The sequence below is a fragment of the Tenrec ecaudatus genome, chromosome 4 (assembly GCF_050624435.1).
Source record: "Tenrec ecaudatus isolate mTenEca1 chromosome 4, mTenEca1.hap1, whole genome shotgun sequence".
Taxonomy (NCBI): Eukaryota; Metazoa; Chordata; class Mammalia; order Afrosoricida; family Tenrecidae; genus Tenrec; species Tenrec ecaudatus.
The window spans coordinates 116,970,506-116,985,977 of record NC_134533.1 but is presented as its reverse complement, the minus strand read 5'-3'; the positions used below and the strand labels follow the sequence as shown (position 1 = coordinate 116,985,977).

The 15,472-nt window shown below is 51.9% G+C and overlaps 1 protein-coding gene across 1 annotated transcript in view; it reads left to right on the top strand.

Moving 5' to 3' along the window:
* TMPRSS13 (transmembrane serine protease 13) overlaps positions 1–14,491 on the top strand; it is a 35,055-nt gene extending 20,564 nt beyond the window's left edge. The window contains exons 7-13 of the mRNA XM_075547830.1: positions 8–51; positions 1,435–1,597; positions 2,964–3,136; positions 11,384–11,482; positions 13,145–13,287; positions 13,417–13,569; positions 14,465–14,491. Coding sequence (XP_075403945.1) covers positions 8–51; positions 1,435–1,597; positions 2,964–3,136; positions 11,384–11,482; positions 13,145–13,287; positions 13,417–13,569; positions 14,465–14,491 — 802 coding nt within the window. The remainder of the gene's footprint in view (positions 1–7; positions 52–1,434; positions 1,598–2,963; positions 3,137–11,383; positions 11,483–13,144; positions 13,288–13,416; positions 13,570–14,464) is intronic.
* Positions 14,492–15,472: the final 981 nt, after the last annotated feature.

Sequence of the window (15,472 nt, the reverse complement as noted above, 5' to 3'; positions counted from 1 at the left end):
CCCGCAGGTCCGACTGCCCTTCCCAGCACTATGTGTCCCTCCAGTGTGCCCGTAAGAAGATGCTCTGCTTCTGGGTCTGTGTAGGGTGGGCCTCAGGTGGGGAGGGATGGTGCCCTTCTGGGGGAAATGGTTGACCAGGCAGGTTCATGCCAGGAAGAGGGGCTTGTCTTCAAGGACTTCTCCAGGGCTGGACGCTCCTAGGAGGCACTGAGGCCATTTCTGGGCAGTGTTGCCTCTTGTCCACTGAACCTGGAGCCACGGCCTCTCCCAGTCCAAGGAAGCCGTCGGAGCCTCGTGGATTGCGGGCAGGGGGCAGAGGACTGGGAGAGCAGGTTCCTGGCCAGCCTAGAACTCATGTGTCAATAGAGTTAGACCAAGATTGAGATCTGGAGCCAACCTTTAGTGCCCACAGTCTACATGCAAAAGGCACTGTGCCCATCCCTTGACAAACAGTGAAGTCCTCCACTAACCCTATGAGGCAGATGCCACCCCCAAACCCCAAACTGCAAAGCCAGTCCAGCCTGACTCATGAGGACGCTCGGGGCAGAGCAGAATCCACACAGAGGCCTCTACAAAAGCAGCCCGCCTCAGCTTCCTCCCACCCGGCAGCCGGCGGTCCGAACAACCCATCTTTTGATTAGCAGCCACGGTACTGCCAGGGCCCCCCAGGGGGCATGGCTTCCCACTGATAGGTGCAGACTGAAATGTCTCCCTGGCTTTGGGGGCACCACCGCTAGTAGGTGATGAGCGGGTATCTGACCTCGGGTCTTTTTATCTGTTCCCCGAGGATTGTGTTGTCAGGAATGACTGTGGGATGGAGTGCCCACTCCCTCAGACCTCTGCCACTTGCTCACCTTCTCTCCTCAAAGATAGGAAGGCACGAGCCTGAACACACTCCAAGGGCTGCTGTCCTCGTTCATGCCTGTGTAGGAGGGCTCGGTCCAGAACGATTAGAAATGTTCTCTTGGGATGACACATTCCCACCGGCTCTAACGCACCCACCAGGGAACCCTGAGGGCACACACCCGTCCTCTGTGTCATGGGAAGTGTATTTACTCCGCTGTTTGAATCACAAAGTGCCTTGGTAGCCATTCCTGTCATCATGCTTTGGATTGGCCCTCCTGAGCTCCCGTTGGCACCCAGACCTGGCATTCACGAGTGAAACCCGAATTCCTGGCACTGGGTCCAAAGAACTGGCATGCATCGGTTGCATTGATTTTAAAAGAAAAGTGGGTGGGACTTGGCAAGCTAAGCCACCAGGTGGCAGCTACACTTGGACAGCAAATAGCAGGACTCCCCTCAGATTGGGTGAGAACCATAGTCCCTGTGGGAAGTGACTTCGGCATGGGGTTGCCCAGACTCTCAGGGTCTGGGGAGCGTGGCTGAGGCTAGAGGAGCAGGGTGCAGGCTTTATTTCTTCTGCTTCCCCCACAGACTGTGGACTGAGAGCCATGACCGGGCGCATCGTGGGCGGGGCGCTGGCCTCAGAGAGCAGGTGGCCTTGGCAAGTCAGTCTGCACTATGGAACCACCCACATTTGTGGGGGCACACTGATTGACGCCCAGTGGGTGCTCACCGCCGCTCACTGCTTCTTTGTGTAAGTGCACGAGTGGGTGGGTGATTTGGTGCTGGCCTGGAGTCAGGAGTCCTGAGGAGGGGCTGAGAGCGGACTGAGTTCCCCGTGGAGGGGGACTTTGGGTGTGACGTTGATGCCCGCTGGCCAGGAGGCGTGGCTTGGCTTGACGATCACTCAAGGACGTGATTTGCAGTTGGAATGCAATGCTGGGCGCATGAAATGGGGACGGCGGTCGGTACTTGTTCTGAACCCACTGCCATTGGCAGTGACTTTAGGACAGGGTAGACCTGTCCCTGTGAGTTTCGAGCCTGCAGCTCTTCAAAGGAGTAGCATGCTGCCTCTTTCTGCCCTGGGGCGGCTACTGGTCTCGACCGACCAACCTGGGGGTGAGTAGACCAGCACACAAGCTCCATCCCCCGGGGAGTGGTGAGAAGGTGCGCGTGCTTAGTTGCTAATCAGAAGGTTGGTGGCTTGAGTGGACCCCTAAAAGCCTCAAAAGAAAGTCCTGCCAGTCGACTTCCCCCAAACCAGGAACTGGCAGCCCTCGGGAAGGCAGTTCTATTCTGATGCCCGTGGCGTCATCCTGAGTCAGAATCCACCCATCAGCCACTAGTATCGGTGGGGGGGCGGGGGCGGGTGAGACAGGAGCAGAAGGACCTGGAACCTGGCCCGGAGGAGATTCTGTTGCTGCTTCCCACACTGGAACTTTCCAGAAAGAAGCCCAAGCCACCAGGGCCTCATCCCAGGAAGTGAGAGTATAGTACAGTGCCCTTAGCATCTGACAGTGACAAGCCAGCCACATCTCTGGTGGCTGCAGCCAGGCAGGGCCCTGACTCCCCCAGGGACACCCTGTCCCACCTGAGTCTCTGTCTCTGAATGCGGACACACCTGCTGGTAGCTGAGCGTTCCCCTTCTCTGCTCCCAGGGAGGGCCCGAGGAGACTTAGAAGGTACTGGTTCTCATCACTCCTCACTCCGGGCGGTCAGTGGATGTCAGAGGAGCACTGTGCTCCAGAGGGGTTTTGTTCAGTGGCTGGTTTTTTGGAAGGAGATAGCCAGGCCTTTCTTCCAAGGAACCTCTGTGTGGTCTCACACCTCCCACTTTGTGGTCAGCAGCTGAGCCACCCAGGGATGCAGAAGAGGTGGTGGTATGTTGCAAAGAGTGCTTACTCACCCCTCTATCATGATAAAGGCAGAGCAGCCAGTTCAGAAATTTGCAGGGAGGAGGTGGGTGAGCAATCATTTTGGACCCTTGGGCCATGACAGAAGGCTCCCTCTAGAGGTCATTTCATCCACCTCCCTGCCTCCTGAGCTGGGTGTGTAGCAGATGCTGCCCGTGTACTCTACCGGGTCGGTGACTGGACCCTGCTGTCCCGTGGTGCTTGCAGGACCCGGGAGAAGATGCTGGATGGCTGGAAGGTGTACGCGGGCACCAGCAATCTGCACCAGCTACCCGAGGCAGCCTCCATCTCGCAGATCATCATCAATGGGAACTACACGGACGAGCAGGATGACTACGACATCGCCCTCATGCGGCTCTCCAGGCCCCTGACCCTCTCCGGTGAGTGGACTGCACCGGGCCCGCCCCAGCCGGCACCTGCCCCAGCCCTTATACTTGGCGGCAGCATCTCTCCTCTCTCTCTCTCTCTCTCTCTCTTTCTCTCTCTCTCTCTCTCTCTCTCTCTCTCTCTCTCTCTCTCTCATCTATCTATCTATCTATCTATCTATCTATCTATCTATCTATCTATCTATCTATCTATCTATCTGGAGTGAATGAGGTGAAGGTTTAGGAGCAGATCATGGGTTTTACATCCAACAGTTCTTACGCCATATTGTGTTTCAGCTCCTCTCTGGTGCCCTCTTAAGGTATCATTACCTGTCCTTGTGCTTCCTGCTTCCAATCCTCATCTTTCCTCACTCCCTGCAGTTTGTCCTGTCGCCCTTGGATCTTAAGTGGTTGATTATTCTAACACAGGGGGTAAATTCACTTCCAGATCTGACTAGGAGGACCATCATCTTGTGTGTGTGTGTGTGTGCGCGCGTGCGCGCACACTGGGGTGGGGTGCAATGGAGTTCCACCAGTCTCTATCCAACCACTAAACCTGAACTCTTTATTTTAAATCATTTTATCGGGAGCTCATACAACTCTTATCGCAATCCATACATGCATTTATTTTGTCAAGCACATTTGTACATTCGTTGCCCTCATCATTCTCAAAACATTTGCTTTCACTTGGGCCCTTGGTATCAGCTCCTCATTTTCCCCTCCCTCCCTGCTGTCCCCTCCCTCATGAACCCTTGATAATTTATAAATTATTATTATTTTGTCATACCTTACACGGTCTGACGTCTCCCTTCATCCACTTTTCTGTTGTCCATCCCAGAGGGGGGAGGTTATATGTATATCTTTGTAATAGGTTCCCCCTTTCCACCCCACTCGCCCTCCACCCCACCGGTATCCCCACTGCCTGAACTCTTTTATGCATTTGAATTTGCGCTACAGTTTTCTCCTACTCTATCCAGGACCTTCTAATGTGACGTTTTTCAGAGCAGTTGGTCGTGGTAACTGGGCACTATCTAGTTCTTCTGGTTTCAGGACTGTGGAGGATAATGGGGGTGTGGTCTGTTCGTTGATCTCAATGTTTCCACAATCTTTGATGAGTTTCAGCACTCCTCTTTCCTCCAGACAGGGAGAGACCAATAGTTTCATCTTAGATGGCTCCTCTCTAGCTTTTAGGACCCTCCTTGCTCCTCACTACAACAGTCTTTGTGAACGGCCTTATGCCAATTGAACTCCGTGTCCCCCTACACCGCGGTTCTCAACCTGTGGGTCTCGACCCCTTTGGGGGTCGAATGGCCTTTTCACAGGGGTCACCACATTCATAACAGTAGTAAAGTGACAGTGATGAAGTAGCAACGAAAATAATTTTACGGTTGGGGGTCACCACAACATGAGGAACTGTATTAAAGGGTCAAGGCCTTAGGAAGGTTGAGAACCACTGCCTCAGACTATGATCCTGGTCCCCACACCCAGTGGTTCATCCCTTCAAGATGTCTGGTTATGCCTAAGGAGCTTGCATGACGTTTCCCCCTTTATGCCCCACCAAAGGTAACATACACATGTAAAAATATCTCCTGCCAAACCTGTGTGTACACTGTCCCCCTCTCCCACGTGTTCAGCCTGTGTGTCTCTACAAGCATCTACCCGTGGATCCCCTCAGGATAACAGTATTGGTCTCTTTTGCCTCTGACTCTCGCATATTTCCCAGACCTTTCTCTGCCTTCATTTTTACTGTTATTATTATTATTATTGTTTTGGACGACCTGGCTTGGTGTTCCAGAGCCGCAGAATGGCAGGAATACTCTGACACAAAGTTCTGCGATCATTTCAGCTAACACCACTATTTTACAACTGGCACAATCGAGGCCCAGAGCTTGAAAAATAAGGTTGCCCAGACGACAGACCACACACATTGCAAGCTGGTGGCAGAGCTGGGACTTGGATACTGACCTCAGTCATTCTAAATACAGATTGAATTGTTGTCTGGTATTTACCGAGCACCTGACAGGGGCCACACACAGTAGCAGGCATTTTACCTGTGAGGAAATGAGAGAATTGCCAAGGTAGCCCTGGAATTGGATGCAGGCCCCATTGGCATCCAAAAACTGTTCCTCCCATCTGGCTCTTTTGACTGGCAAATAGCTTACCTGTGTGGGGGTGGGGTGGAGAGAAGCTCACATTCAAACAGCTCATTGCCAGGGAGTGGTGGCTAAGGACCCAAGGAGGTTCTTTGAGGGCTGAGTGCTGCCCAAAGCCTGAGGATGTGGATCAGGGCGGGGGGGGGGGGGGGCGGGAAGGGCTGAGGATGTGAAAGGAGGCTCCCCTCGTTCATGAAGGCACTCACCGATTCGCTTCTCTAGTACTGGAGTCTGGTGACTACATGGAAGGCAGGGCACAGCCTGTGTAAAGACCGGCATGAATGGGAGAGGTCAGTGATGCTGGACTCAAGGAGCCAAGTGTGGGACACCTACTCAGTCTGAGCAGGCTGGGCAGGCTCTCCTGGGGCAGTGCAGGTAAAGTGGGCTTGAATGCCCCTCCCATAGCGTGCCAGTCCCGCCTCCGACCCTGGCAGTCCCCTGAGAAGTGAGCAGGCTGGCCTGAGACGGACCCCCTCGGACTTGGAATCCCTTCACTTATATGGTCAGCTCATGTCTCTGACTTTGGGTTCAGAAATCAGGGCAGACTTTCCTAAAAATCGCACAACAGGCAAAGCACCTCAAAGTGCGGCGCTCTCTGAGAAGACTTGTGAAAACTCACCGGTAAATGTATTCACCTATAAACAAAGGAAGAATGCAGTGGACTAATACAAGCGGTAGACGTCTTCAGGAATCTCTGGGTGTTGCAAATAGTTAAGCGCTCAACTACTAGCCGAAAGGTTGGCAGCTGAAACTCATCCAAAGCCACCTTGGCAGACAAGCCTGGCAATCTACTTCTGAAAGGCCTTGTCTTTGAAAACCCTGTGGAGGTGCTCTATTCTGCACACCTGGGAGTCACCATGAGTCAGTCAGAATGGATTACACAACGGCACACAGCGTAATCTCAGGACGCTACATCCCCAAGCAGAGAGGCTGCTGTGTGTCTGACTCATGCCGTGGTTTATTTTCAGTCGCCTCGAATGCTGTGAGTTAGGAAGTCTAAAGAAGAGCCAATGTCTCTGAATTATGGTGCAGTTGAAGACTGCTGAAAGTCCATGGAGTGCTGAGGGAATTCGCCCATCTGTCTCAGCAGAAGTACAGCCAGAATGCTCCTTAGGGGCAAGGGTGGTGAGACTGTTATCGGGAGAGACTAGATCCTGGACAACGGATGTCGTGCTTGGTAGAGTAGAGGGGCACGGAGAAGGCAGAGGGTCCTCGACAAGATGGACGGACACAGCAGCTGCAACCTGGGTTCAAACATAAGAACAATTGGGAAGATGGCGCAGAACGGAGCAGGGTTCATTCTGTTGCGCGTCAAGTCACCATGGGTGGGAGCCGACTTGACTGCCCCTGACAACAATACAACCCCACAGCACCACCCCAAAGATCACCACTGATTTGGCAGTTTATTGAACTGTGGTGGCCTGTATGTTCCTGTGAGGCTGGAAGCCATGGGATCGGTGCTCCGAATACCAACAGGTAGGCAGCTTTCAGTGGCACTTCTAGGCTGTGAAGAAGAAACAGACCACACACTTCCCAAAAAATGGGCTACTGAAATCCTTAGAAAAAGCTGTGGGATATTGTCTGACATCGTGCCAGATGAGGAGCCCCACGAGCTAGAAGGTGCTAGAAGCACAACTGTAGAAGAGCTGCCTCCTCCAGGAGAGCTGACCTTTGTGGTGTAACTGGAGCAAAGTTGTCTGGTCCTTCATTTACTGATGTGGTATGACTCATAAGATGAGAAGGAACATGTCCAGACATCTATTAATAGCTGAAATGTGGAACATGCAAAATATGAATCAGGGAAAATTGGAAGTTGTCAAAAATTAAATGGCATGCATAAAGATTGATATTCTAGGCATTAGTGAACTGAGATGGATTGGGGTTGGCCATGCTGACCTGGGAATGACAAAGAGGACTGTCATTGCAATAACTGTTCAAACAGAACACTTCAAATATACCTTGAAGTACAACAGTTGGTGAAAGGATAATGCCTACAGACCCACAAAGAGATGTGTTGATATGACCATGCCTTCAATGTATGCACTAGCCACTAATGCCACAGATAAAGAAATTGAAGAGTTTTACTAACTTTTGCTGTCTTAAATCGACCACACATGGACTCAAGACGCATTGGAAATTGCTAGTGATTGGAAGGTGAAAGTTGGAAACACGTGAGAAGGATCCACAGTTGGAAATATGCCTTGGTGATAGAAGCAACATCGCCATTTGCATGGCAGAATTCCAAGACCAATGACTTACTCATTTTAAGTACTATTTTTTTTCTGAAAACATCAATGGTGACTATTTACCTTGATCTATCTGGATAGAACCCATTCACAATAATCAAATCAACAACATCTGTGGCAAGAGACAATGGGGAAGCTCAATATCATCAGTCAGAACAAGGCCAGGAGCCAACTGCGGTACAGACTGTCAATGGCTCCTACACAAGTTCAAGTTGAAGGAAATGAAAGCAAATGAGCAAGAGCCAAGTCTATCCCACCTGAATTTAGAGAACATCTCAAGAACAGATTTGACAAATTGTACACTAAGGACCAAAGACCAGATGAGTTGTGGGATGACGGATATCAAGGACCTCATACATGGGGCGGAGGGGTGGGGGGTGGAGAGAAAGGTCCTTCAAAAAGATAGAGAAGACCAAAGTGGATGGACAAGAGACCCTGGAACACGCTGTAGAACATGGCATGGCTACAGTGAAAGGAGGAAGCAGGAAAGGAACAGGGCGGGAGATTTCAAAGGGAGCCTCCAGGACACAAAGCAAAGCACCACCACGAAGGGGCAAAGACCAGAGTTCAAAACCCGAAAAGGAAGAATGTGCTTGGCATTTCTCAAGCTGAAAGAACTGAAGGGAAAATTCAAGTCTCGAATTGTAGTATTGAAGGATTCAGTGGGGGAAAATATTGACTCGTGCGGGAAGCAACAAATGAAGATCAACGGAATACACAGAACCAAGAAGAATCGGTCCGTGTTCAGCCACTAAAACAAAGAAATGAATGAGTGAAGACACATTCATTGCCATTGAGTGGATCCTGACTCAGCCATCGGAGACTCTCAGTCTTTTCGGGAGCAGACAGCCTCTCCCTGTAGAGTGGCTGGTGGTTTCAGACTGCTGACCTTGTGGTTAGCAGGTCAGTATGTAGCCTGCTGGACCACCAGAGGCCATTGGCCATTTTAAGAAGTAGCATGTGAGCAAAAACTGATGGTACTGAGGGAGGAAACCCAAGCCACCCTGAAGGCATTAGGAAACTTCAAGGCTCCAAGAATTGTTAGTGTATTTGAAATCTTCCCCAAAGCATAATTCAAAAACATCCTTCCATTTTCCTCTGGTCTTATTAATTGTCCAACTTTTACAAGCACATACTCCATTGAAAACACCATGACTTGGACCAAACGCACCTTAGTCTTCAAAGTGCCATCTTTGCATGTTAAAGATCTCTGCTGCCGTGGGTGCTGCCGCCATTTGCTGGGGCATTTCAAATGCTATTTGGTCGATACCAGGAGCCTTGTTTTTCACTAAGGTTTTCAGTGCAGCTGCACATTTCCTTTCTCCCTCCAATCCCACTTGCTCTTGATCATTGGCTACCTCCGGAAACTGTTGCACGTTGATCCATACTTCGTGGTATGACTCCCAACCTCTTTGGATATTTCTTGCATTGTCTGATTATTTTGCCCGTGCAAGGTTCCGATAGGTGCTGCTGGGTCAGGCCTGACCCATAGCCACCCTGTGTACAACAGAACAAAACACTGCCCGGTCCTGTGCCACCTTACAAAGATCAACTGTACTCTGAGGAGACAGCGTTTCCCGGTAGTGTTTAAGTGACCCTCCAACCTGAGGGACTCCTACTTTGTCCCTCTGCCAGACAGTGTTCTGAGGCTGTTCATAAGGCTTTCCCTCAGCTACGCATCACCGTTTCTTCCTTCTAGTCTTTCTTAGTCTGGAAGCTCTGCTATTCATGGTCGGTGGCCCTGCTGGTATTTACCAGTTTGCAGCACCACCCAAACCAGCCCGGATTCGGCACACTGACAGATGGATGTCAGCCTTAGAATCCATCAACACTGCTGCTGGTGGTTTGAGTTTTTCCTGTAGTTCTTTCAGCTTGAGATGGACTGAGCAGGTTTTTCTTTTCAGTCTTCTAGCTCCAGGCCTTGCACTTTGCCTCCCAGGGCTGCCCATCGATGTCTTCTGTCAGCTCGGTTCTTTCACGTCTTCATTTCTTCCTTTCCATTCAGCCATCTGAGGGACTCGAGCAAATTCCAGAGACTCTTGTGCCACCTATTTGATTTTTCCTTTCTCCCCTTACCTTTTTAGTGACCTCTCGCTTTGTTCACGTAGGATGTTCTTGACTTCTGTGTCTTGGCTCTTGCGTGCTTGTTTTTACTTTAGTCAGGTTCGACGTTCACAGGGGCTTGATGCCTTTTGAAATACCACGGCTTGAGTCAGGCACATCTTTGCCTTTAGAGCACGTTACAGAGGCATTGGCAGCAGATCTGCCCCGTGTAATAACCCGGCTGGATTTCTTGATGCTGCAGCCGTGGGGTTTTGATGGTGAGTCCAAGTAAAAGGAGATTCTTGACAGCAACTGCAATTTTTCCCATTTATAATGATATATTTAATGGTCTGGGTGTGAGGATTTTTGTTATGCTACCTAAGAGGGAATTACAAAGTGATACTGTGTTAGTCCGGGTAGACTAGAGAATCGAAGTTTATAGACACTCATGTGTGTATAAGAAAGAGCTTTATATACAAGAACAGTTGAATACTGAGAAAACATCCCAGTCCAGTACAGATCAGGTCCATAAGTCCGATATTAGCCCATATGTCCAATACCAATCTATCAAGTCCTCTTCAGACTCACAAAACACATGCAATGCCGCCAATGCAGGAAGAGCAGGCCAGTGGGTCCAAAGTCTTGTGGATCCAGTGGCAGTAGAAGCATCCCAGCCCTGGCAGGGGTCTCCGTGTGGCTCCTCCAGCTCCCAGGGCACGGGGTCTATCAGCAGAGTGCCATCAGCCATGTCACTAGAGCGTCTCTCAGTGAGTCAGCATAGAGAGAAAGTGTCTCCCACCTCCAAGGAGGAAATACAGGAATACCCAGAAGCCTCAGAGGAAGGCCACGCCCACACAAAGGCCTCATTGGCTATACAATGATTGACAGACTAGACTTCACCCCTTCATTTGTAATCCTCTCAAAGTGACAACAGATTATATAACTACCACAGATCCATAACCAAGCAAGCTCATGCCATCAAAAAGATTCTGACTCATAGCAACCCTGAACATAACTAACTCACTGATCTCGAATGGAAACCTACTCAGAGGCCCTATGGGGCAAGGTAGAACGCCCTTTGGGGTTTCCAAGCCCCCAGCTCTCTTCCTCAGAGTGCCTGGTACTTTTGGTCTGCTGGTCGCACTGTTAGCAGCCCTACTACAGTGCCAGGGCCCCTGCCTATGTCACAGTACCGCTTCAATATATCTGAGAGCAAGTTAGCAGCTGTCTATGGGCCCATGCCTCTAAGAATGTGATCTTCCTCTTTGGATAGATTGTCTTTTTTATTATTATTTTATTCGGGGCTCATACAACTCTTATCACAATCCATCCATCCTGGATAGATTGTCTTATCCTGAGATAAATAACAATTTACAGGGATAGCCAAGGGCCTGGTCAACCAGCAGATGCCCTCCCTCGACGAGGGTGGACACGTCACGGAGACACCGTGGGCATAACACGTGGGACTTTCTCTGATAGGAAGGTGTGCTAGAGGTTCAGCTAGGACAGCTGCTCTTGGGGAGGCTTAACCCTTCACCCCCAGGATCAGCTTGACCAGGGGAGCTTCTGAGACACAGGCACCTGCCCACATGGTATCAACTAAAATGCAAATGGCTTGGGTCCTCTGGGAGCACTCTTGAGGCGGGAAGGGATGAGATGATGAAGTGACAGTACTTCTTGCCTGCTCGGTTCCAGGTTCCTGGGGGATTCCGAAGCACTCTGGGAGCAAGGACCACATCGCTTTTCCTGCCTTTCCACCTGCCCACCCACCCACTCACCCCGTAGCTTTCTTTCACTGATGCCTCAAGGTCTCGTTGCAGCTCACATCCACCCTGCCTGCCTCCCCATGCATGGACAGACCTTCAGCCTCAACGAGACCTGCTGGATCACAGGTTTCGGCAAGACCAGGGAGACCGACGGTGAGCGAGCGCATGCAGGTGTATGTGCACGTGTGTGTGCATATCTGTGTGCATGTATGGAGTGGGGTGGGTATTGGGGCATGCAGATGAGGGTCTTGGGATATAAGTTCATGTCATAGATAGGTCTATCCACGTACTTACCTATTTGGCAAGGCAGTTGGTGTGACCTTGGGCCCCGGGCAAGACCTCCAGGAAAACACATGCAGTTGAACCACTTGGATATCTCGCTCTTTGCTGGGAACATGATGACTGCCATGGGGCACCCCAAGCTGCTCAGGAAAGGGGGTTGGGAGGGACTTCACACAGGACCTGGGGGAGGTGGGAGTCAGAAGGGTAGGTCTCGTTTCTGGGGTAGGTGCTGCCTGGAAGCAGAGGTGGTTGTGACGGGGCATCTTCATGAAGAGGGAAAGAACAGATAGACGAGGCGACAGCTGGAATTGATCAAAGAGGAGCAGTCCCTTATAGTGGCCGAGAGACAGGGGCCCGTGGATCTTTCTGTGGTTGGCTCGGTGCTTTGGGGTTTTGTCTGTGCTTACACAGAATTCAGCTCCTTCTTGTGTTGGTGTCGATTTTGTTGTTCCTTTCTTGCCTCACTTCATCATGGTCACAGAGTCCTTGTCATATGTCTGTGTTTGGGGAGGTCAACCCATTGTTACCAATCAGGTAAACGAGGCGCTATCAACGCACCCACGCTTACAGTGGGATGAAACCAATAGAGCACGCTTACAAAAAATAATATGTGGGGGAGAGGGCAGTTTCACGGTTAGCAAGAAATGCGTAATATTTGTTATCTTCACCTGAGCACACAGAAACCAAACTCACTGCCATCTATTCTAATTCTGAGTGACCCTGTAGGGCAGGGTAGCACTGGTCCTGTGGGTTTCCATGGCTATAACTGCTTACAGGTGCAGACAGCCCCGTCTCTCTCTCGAGACGCAGTTGGTGGTTTCCAACGGCTGACCTCGCAGTCAGTCAGTAGCCCAACACGTAACTACTATGCCATGCTAGGACTTGCTTGGCACGAAAGTTTGGTCTTTCTGATCAGCAGGGGTCACCGTGGCCTGGCTGCTGCCTGGTAGCGTCAGGCCTGCTCTGGGAGTTGGAGCTGGTTTTCTCAGGCTCAGAGCGACGGGGTGCACCTTAGGAGGAGCACTGGCTCTGATCCTGGCTCCACAGCTGAGTGCGATCTGATTATGGGCAAGTCACTGGCACAGCCGTGCGTTTTCTCCTCTGTAAGTAGGTTAATCACAGCTGCCCTCATTAGGATGTGTAGTTACCCGAAAGACATCAATGGGTACATGGGATGCTGCTTTGAATATAGAAAAACATTGTGCAGAGTGTGTGTGTGTGTGTGTGTGTGTGTGTGTGTGTGTGTGTGTGTTGAAATTATGCAGTGTACACGGGGTTTTGAAAAAGGTGTAGAAAACTCCAGTAGCTTTCCAGTTCTTATGCAGCTATTCTAGGTGGAGTGAGTTTGTGTTTTGTGGGTGAAGGTGTGTGCTCTTGTGGCCTGAGGGACCCTCAGAGGACAGAGGGCACGTGGGCCAGAGACCAGGCACGGGCATGGCCCTGAGCCTGGGTCCTGTGCCGGTCGGTTAGGAGGCCACGGAGCCTCCTGGACGCTCACTGCATCCTTGCCTTCCTTCCCTCCTCTCCACGAAGACAAGACATCCCCTTTCCTCCGGGAGGTGCAGGTCAGCCTCATCGACTTCAATAAGTGCAACGACTACCTGGTCTATGACAGTTACCTCACACCACGGATGATGTGTGCGGGGGACCTTCGGGGGGGCCGAGACTCCTGCCAGGTATGCTGCTTCGCGATGGGGCCAGGTTCTCCTGGGACGCTGGGTTAGAGGGAGAATCTGGTGCCTTACCATTTCTTTCACAAGGACCCCCTCCCCGCCAGCACTTGATGCTCCCCTTCTCCTCTCCAGGGAGACAGTGGGGGGCCTCTCGTCTGTCAGCAGAACAACCGCTGGTACCTGACAGGAGTCACGAGCTGGGGCACAGGCTGTGGCCAGAGGAATAAGCCTGGTGTGTACACCAAAGTGACAGAGGTCCTCCCCTGGATCTACAGCAAAATGGAGGTGAGAGGCTGGGGGCGGGGCACCCTGCAGTGAGCTGCCTGGGAGCTCTCCAAGTTGGGGTGTCTGTATGAGGGCTATGGAGCAGGTCTCTCAGGGCCTTCGACAGAGGTACCCTCGCCTGCTCACTATCAGGGGGCTCAAAGGTGCAGACAGAAAGCCAGGCGCAGAGCCTCTTGTCGGTCACCACGGCCTGTGGCAACTTCCCTCTTTCCCTTCTTCAGATCAGAGTGGCAAAGGTTGTTGGGAAACAGTGGCTGGGGCCTCCTGGCCATCCCTGTGCCTCCTCTCCTCTCCCCTCCCCTTCTCTCCCCTCTCGTCCCCTCCCCTCTCTTCTCCTTGGTGATGGCCAAATTGAGAGTTCACGGTGGCCACTGAGGGTGGGGTGTGGTAGGAGGCCTCCCGTCCTTGGCATGAAACCGGTCTAGTGAGGCACCAGCACATAGTTGGGGCTCCATCCCCACTCCCTGCTGACCTAGTTCAGCCTGAACCTTCCTGGGCCCACTGCCTTTTAGCTATGAGGCAGCTAGGTCTAGCCAGCTCTTCCCTTCCCAGCAGGCTCGGGAGCAGAATGGCGGGGGTCGGGTGGCACAGCAGGAGAAAGCTCAGTGTGGTGGGTCTCTGAAAACTGGCCTCCATCGTTTCGCCCTTGGCTGGCCCTGAGCGTCACCCAGGCGTGTGGAATAGAAGGTGCCCCACAGATTCTCCTTAGCTGCCTTCTCTGGAAGATCAGCAGCCCTTTCTCCTGGGGGACTGCTAGGTGGACTTAGGCCTCTAGCGACACTTTAGCACCTCAGTGTGTTAGCCGGCCACTCCCACCAGGTGGCTTCAGTTTCTGCTGTTCCTCTCATACCTCCCATGCCAGCCCCAGCCCTGATCTCCCTCTTCTCTTCCTTAGCGGGAGGTGCGCTTCCGGAAATCCTAACCTCTGTCCTGCTGGGAAGACGCTGGCTGGAGCAACGGGGCCACTTGCAGCAGCATCTGGGATAAAGCTCACCAGACACCTCCCTAGAGGCACCTCTACTGTCGTGTGTGTGTGTGTGTGTGTGTGTGTGTGTGTTTGTGTGAGAGAGAGACTTCTTCAGAGACCAGGAGAGGTGCCAGCCCTTCTTGCAATCTCAGTCCAGTTTGGACCCTGTGGCTGTTCTAACAGGAAGGACAGTCGGAGTTGCGTGAAGATGGCGGAGCCCAGAGGAGAGTCCAGAAAGAGACATCAGGAATGGTTGCTTCTCCGGGACAGAGAAACCTGCAGCCCAGCGACCTCACTGCTGTCCGGTGCCCCATTGGCAGGTTTGGTTGGAGTGCCAGCTCCCCAGTGCCTGGACTGTCCTCAGCAGGAAGATATCCCCACGGGCGTTAAAGGCCTCCTACCTGCGCCGAGCGTCTGCTGGTGGCGTGGGTGCCAGGAGCTGGACTGCAGCTGTGGCTGGCCAGGCTGACGACGGCAAATAGGGCCAGCTGGACTCGTTCGATCACAAGCTATTGGAGCATATTTTATTTTTGTATTAAAAAAGGAAGTTGGTATATGTTTAAAGATTTTCCCCAAAAGTCCAGGAGAAGACTTAAGGGCAAGCATCAATCACCCCCAAGAATTCCAGGGGACTTTTAGGAGTTGGTCTGTGCTAGACAGAGTCTTGCAGGATGTCCCAGGACTAGGGCAGGAAGGCACTGGACCAATGACTGGAGCGTTTTAAAACTGGGCGTCTTCTAAGACTGTCTGGGGCCCCTGTGTAATACTCAGGGAAGTGGGTCCTCCTTGGGACTGGCAGGCAAGCCCTGCGCGAAGAGAGCCATGCACCGTGCACACTGCTGCTGCCCCCTTGGCTGGGACCAGGGGGTGAAGACATAGACGCTGCTCCCGCTTGGGCTCTAGGCACCTTGGGAAAATCCATCTGAATAAGGATCT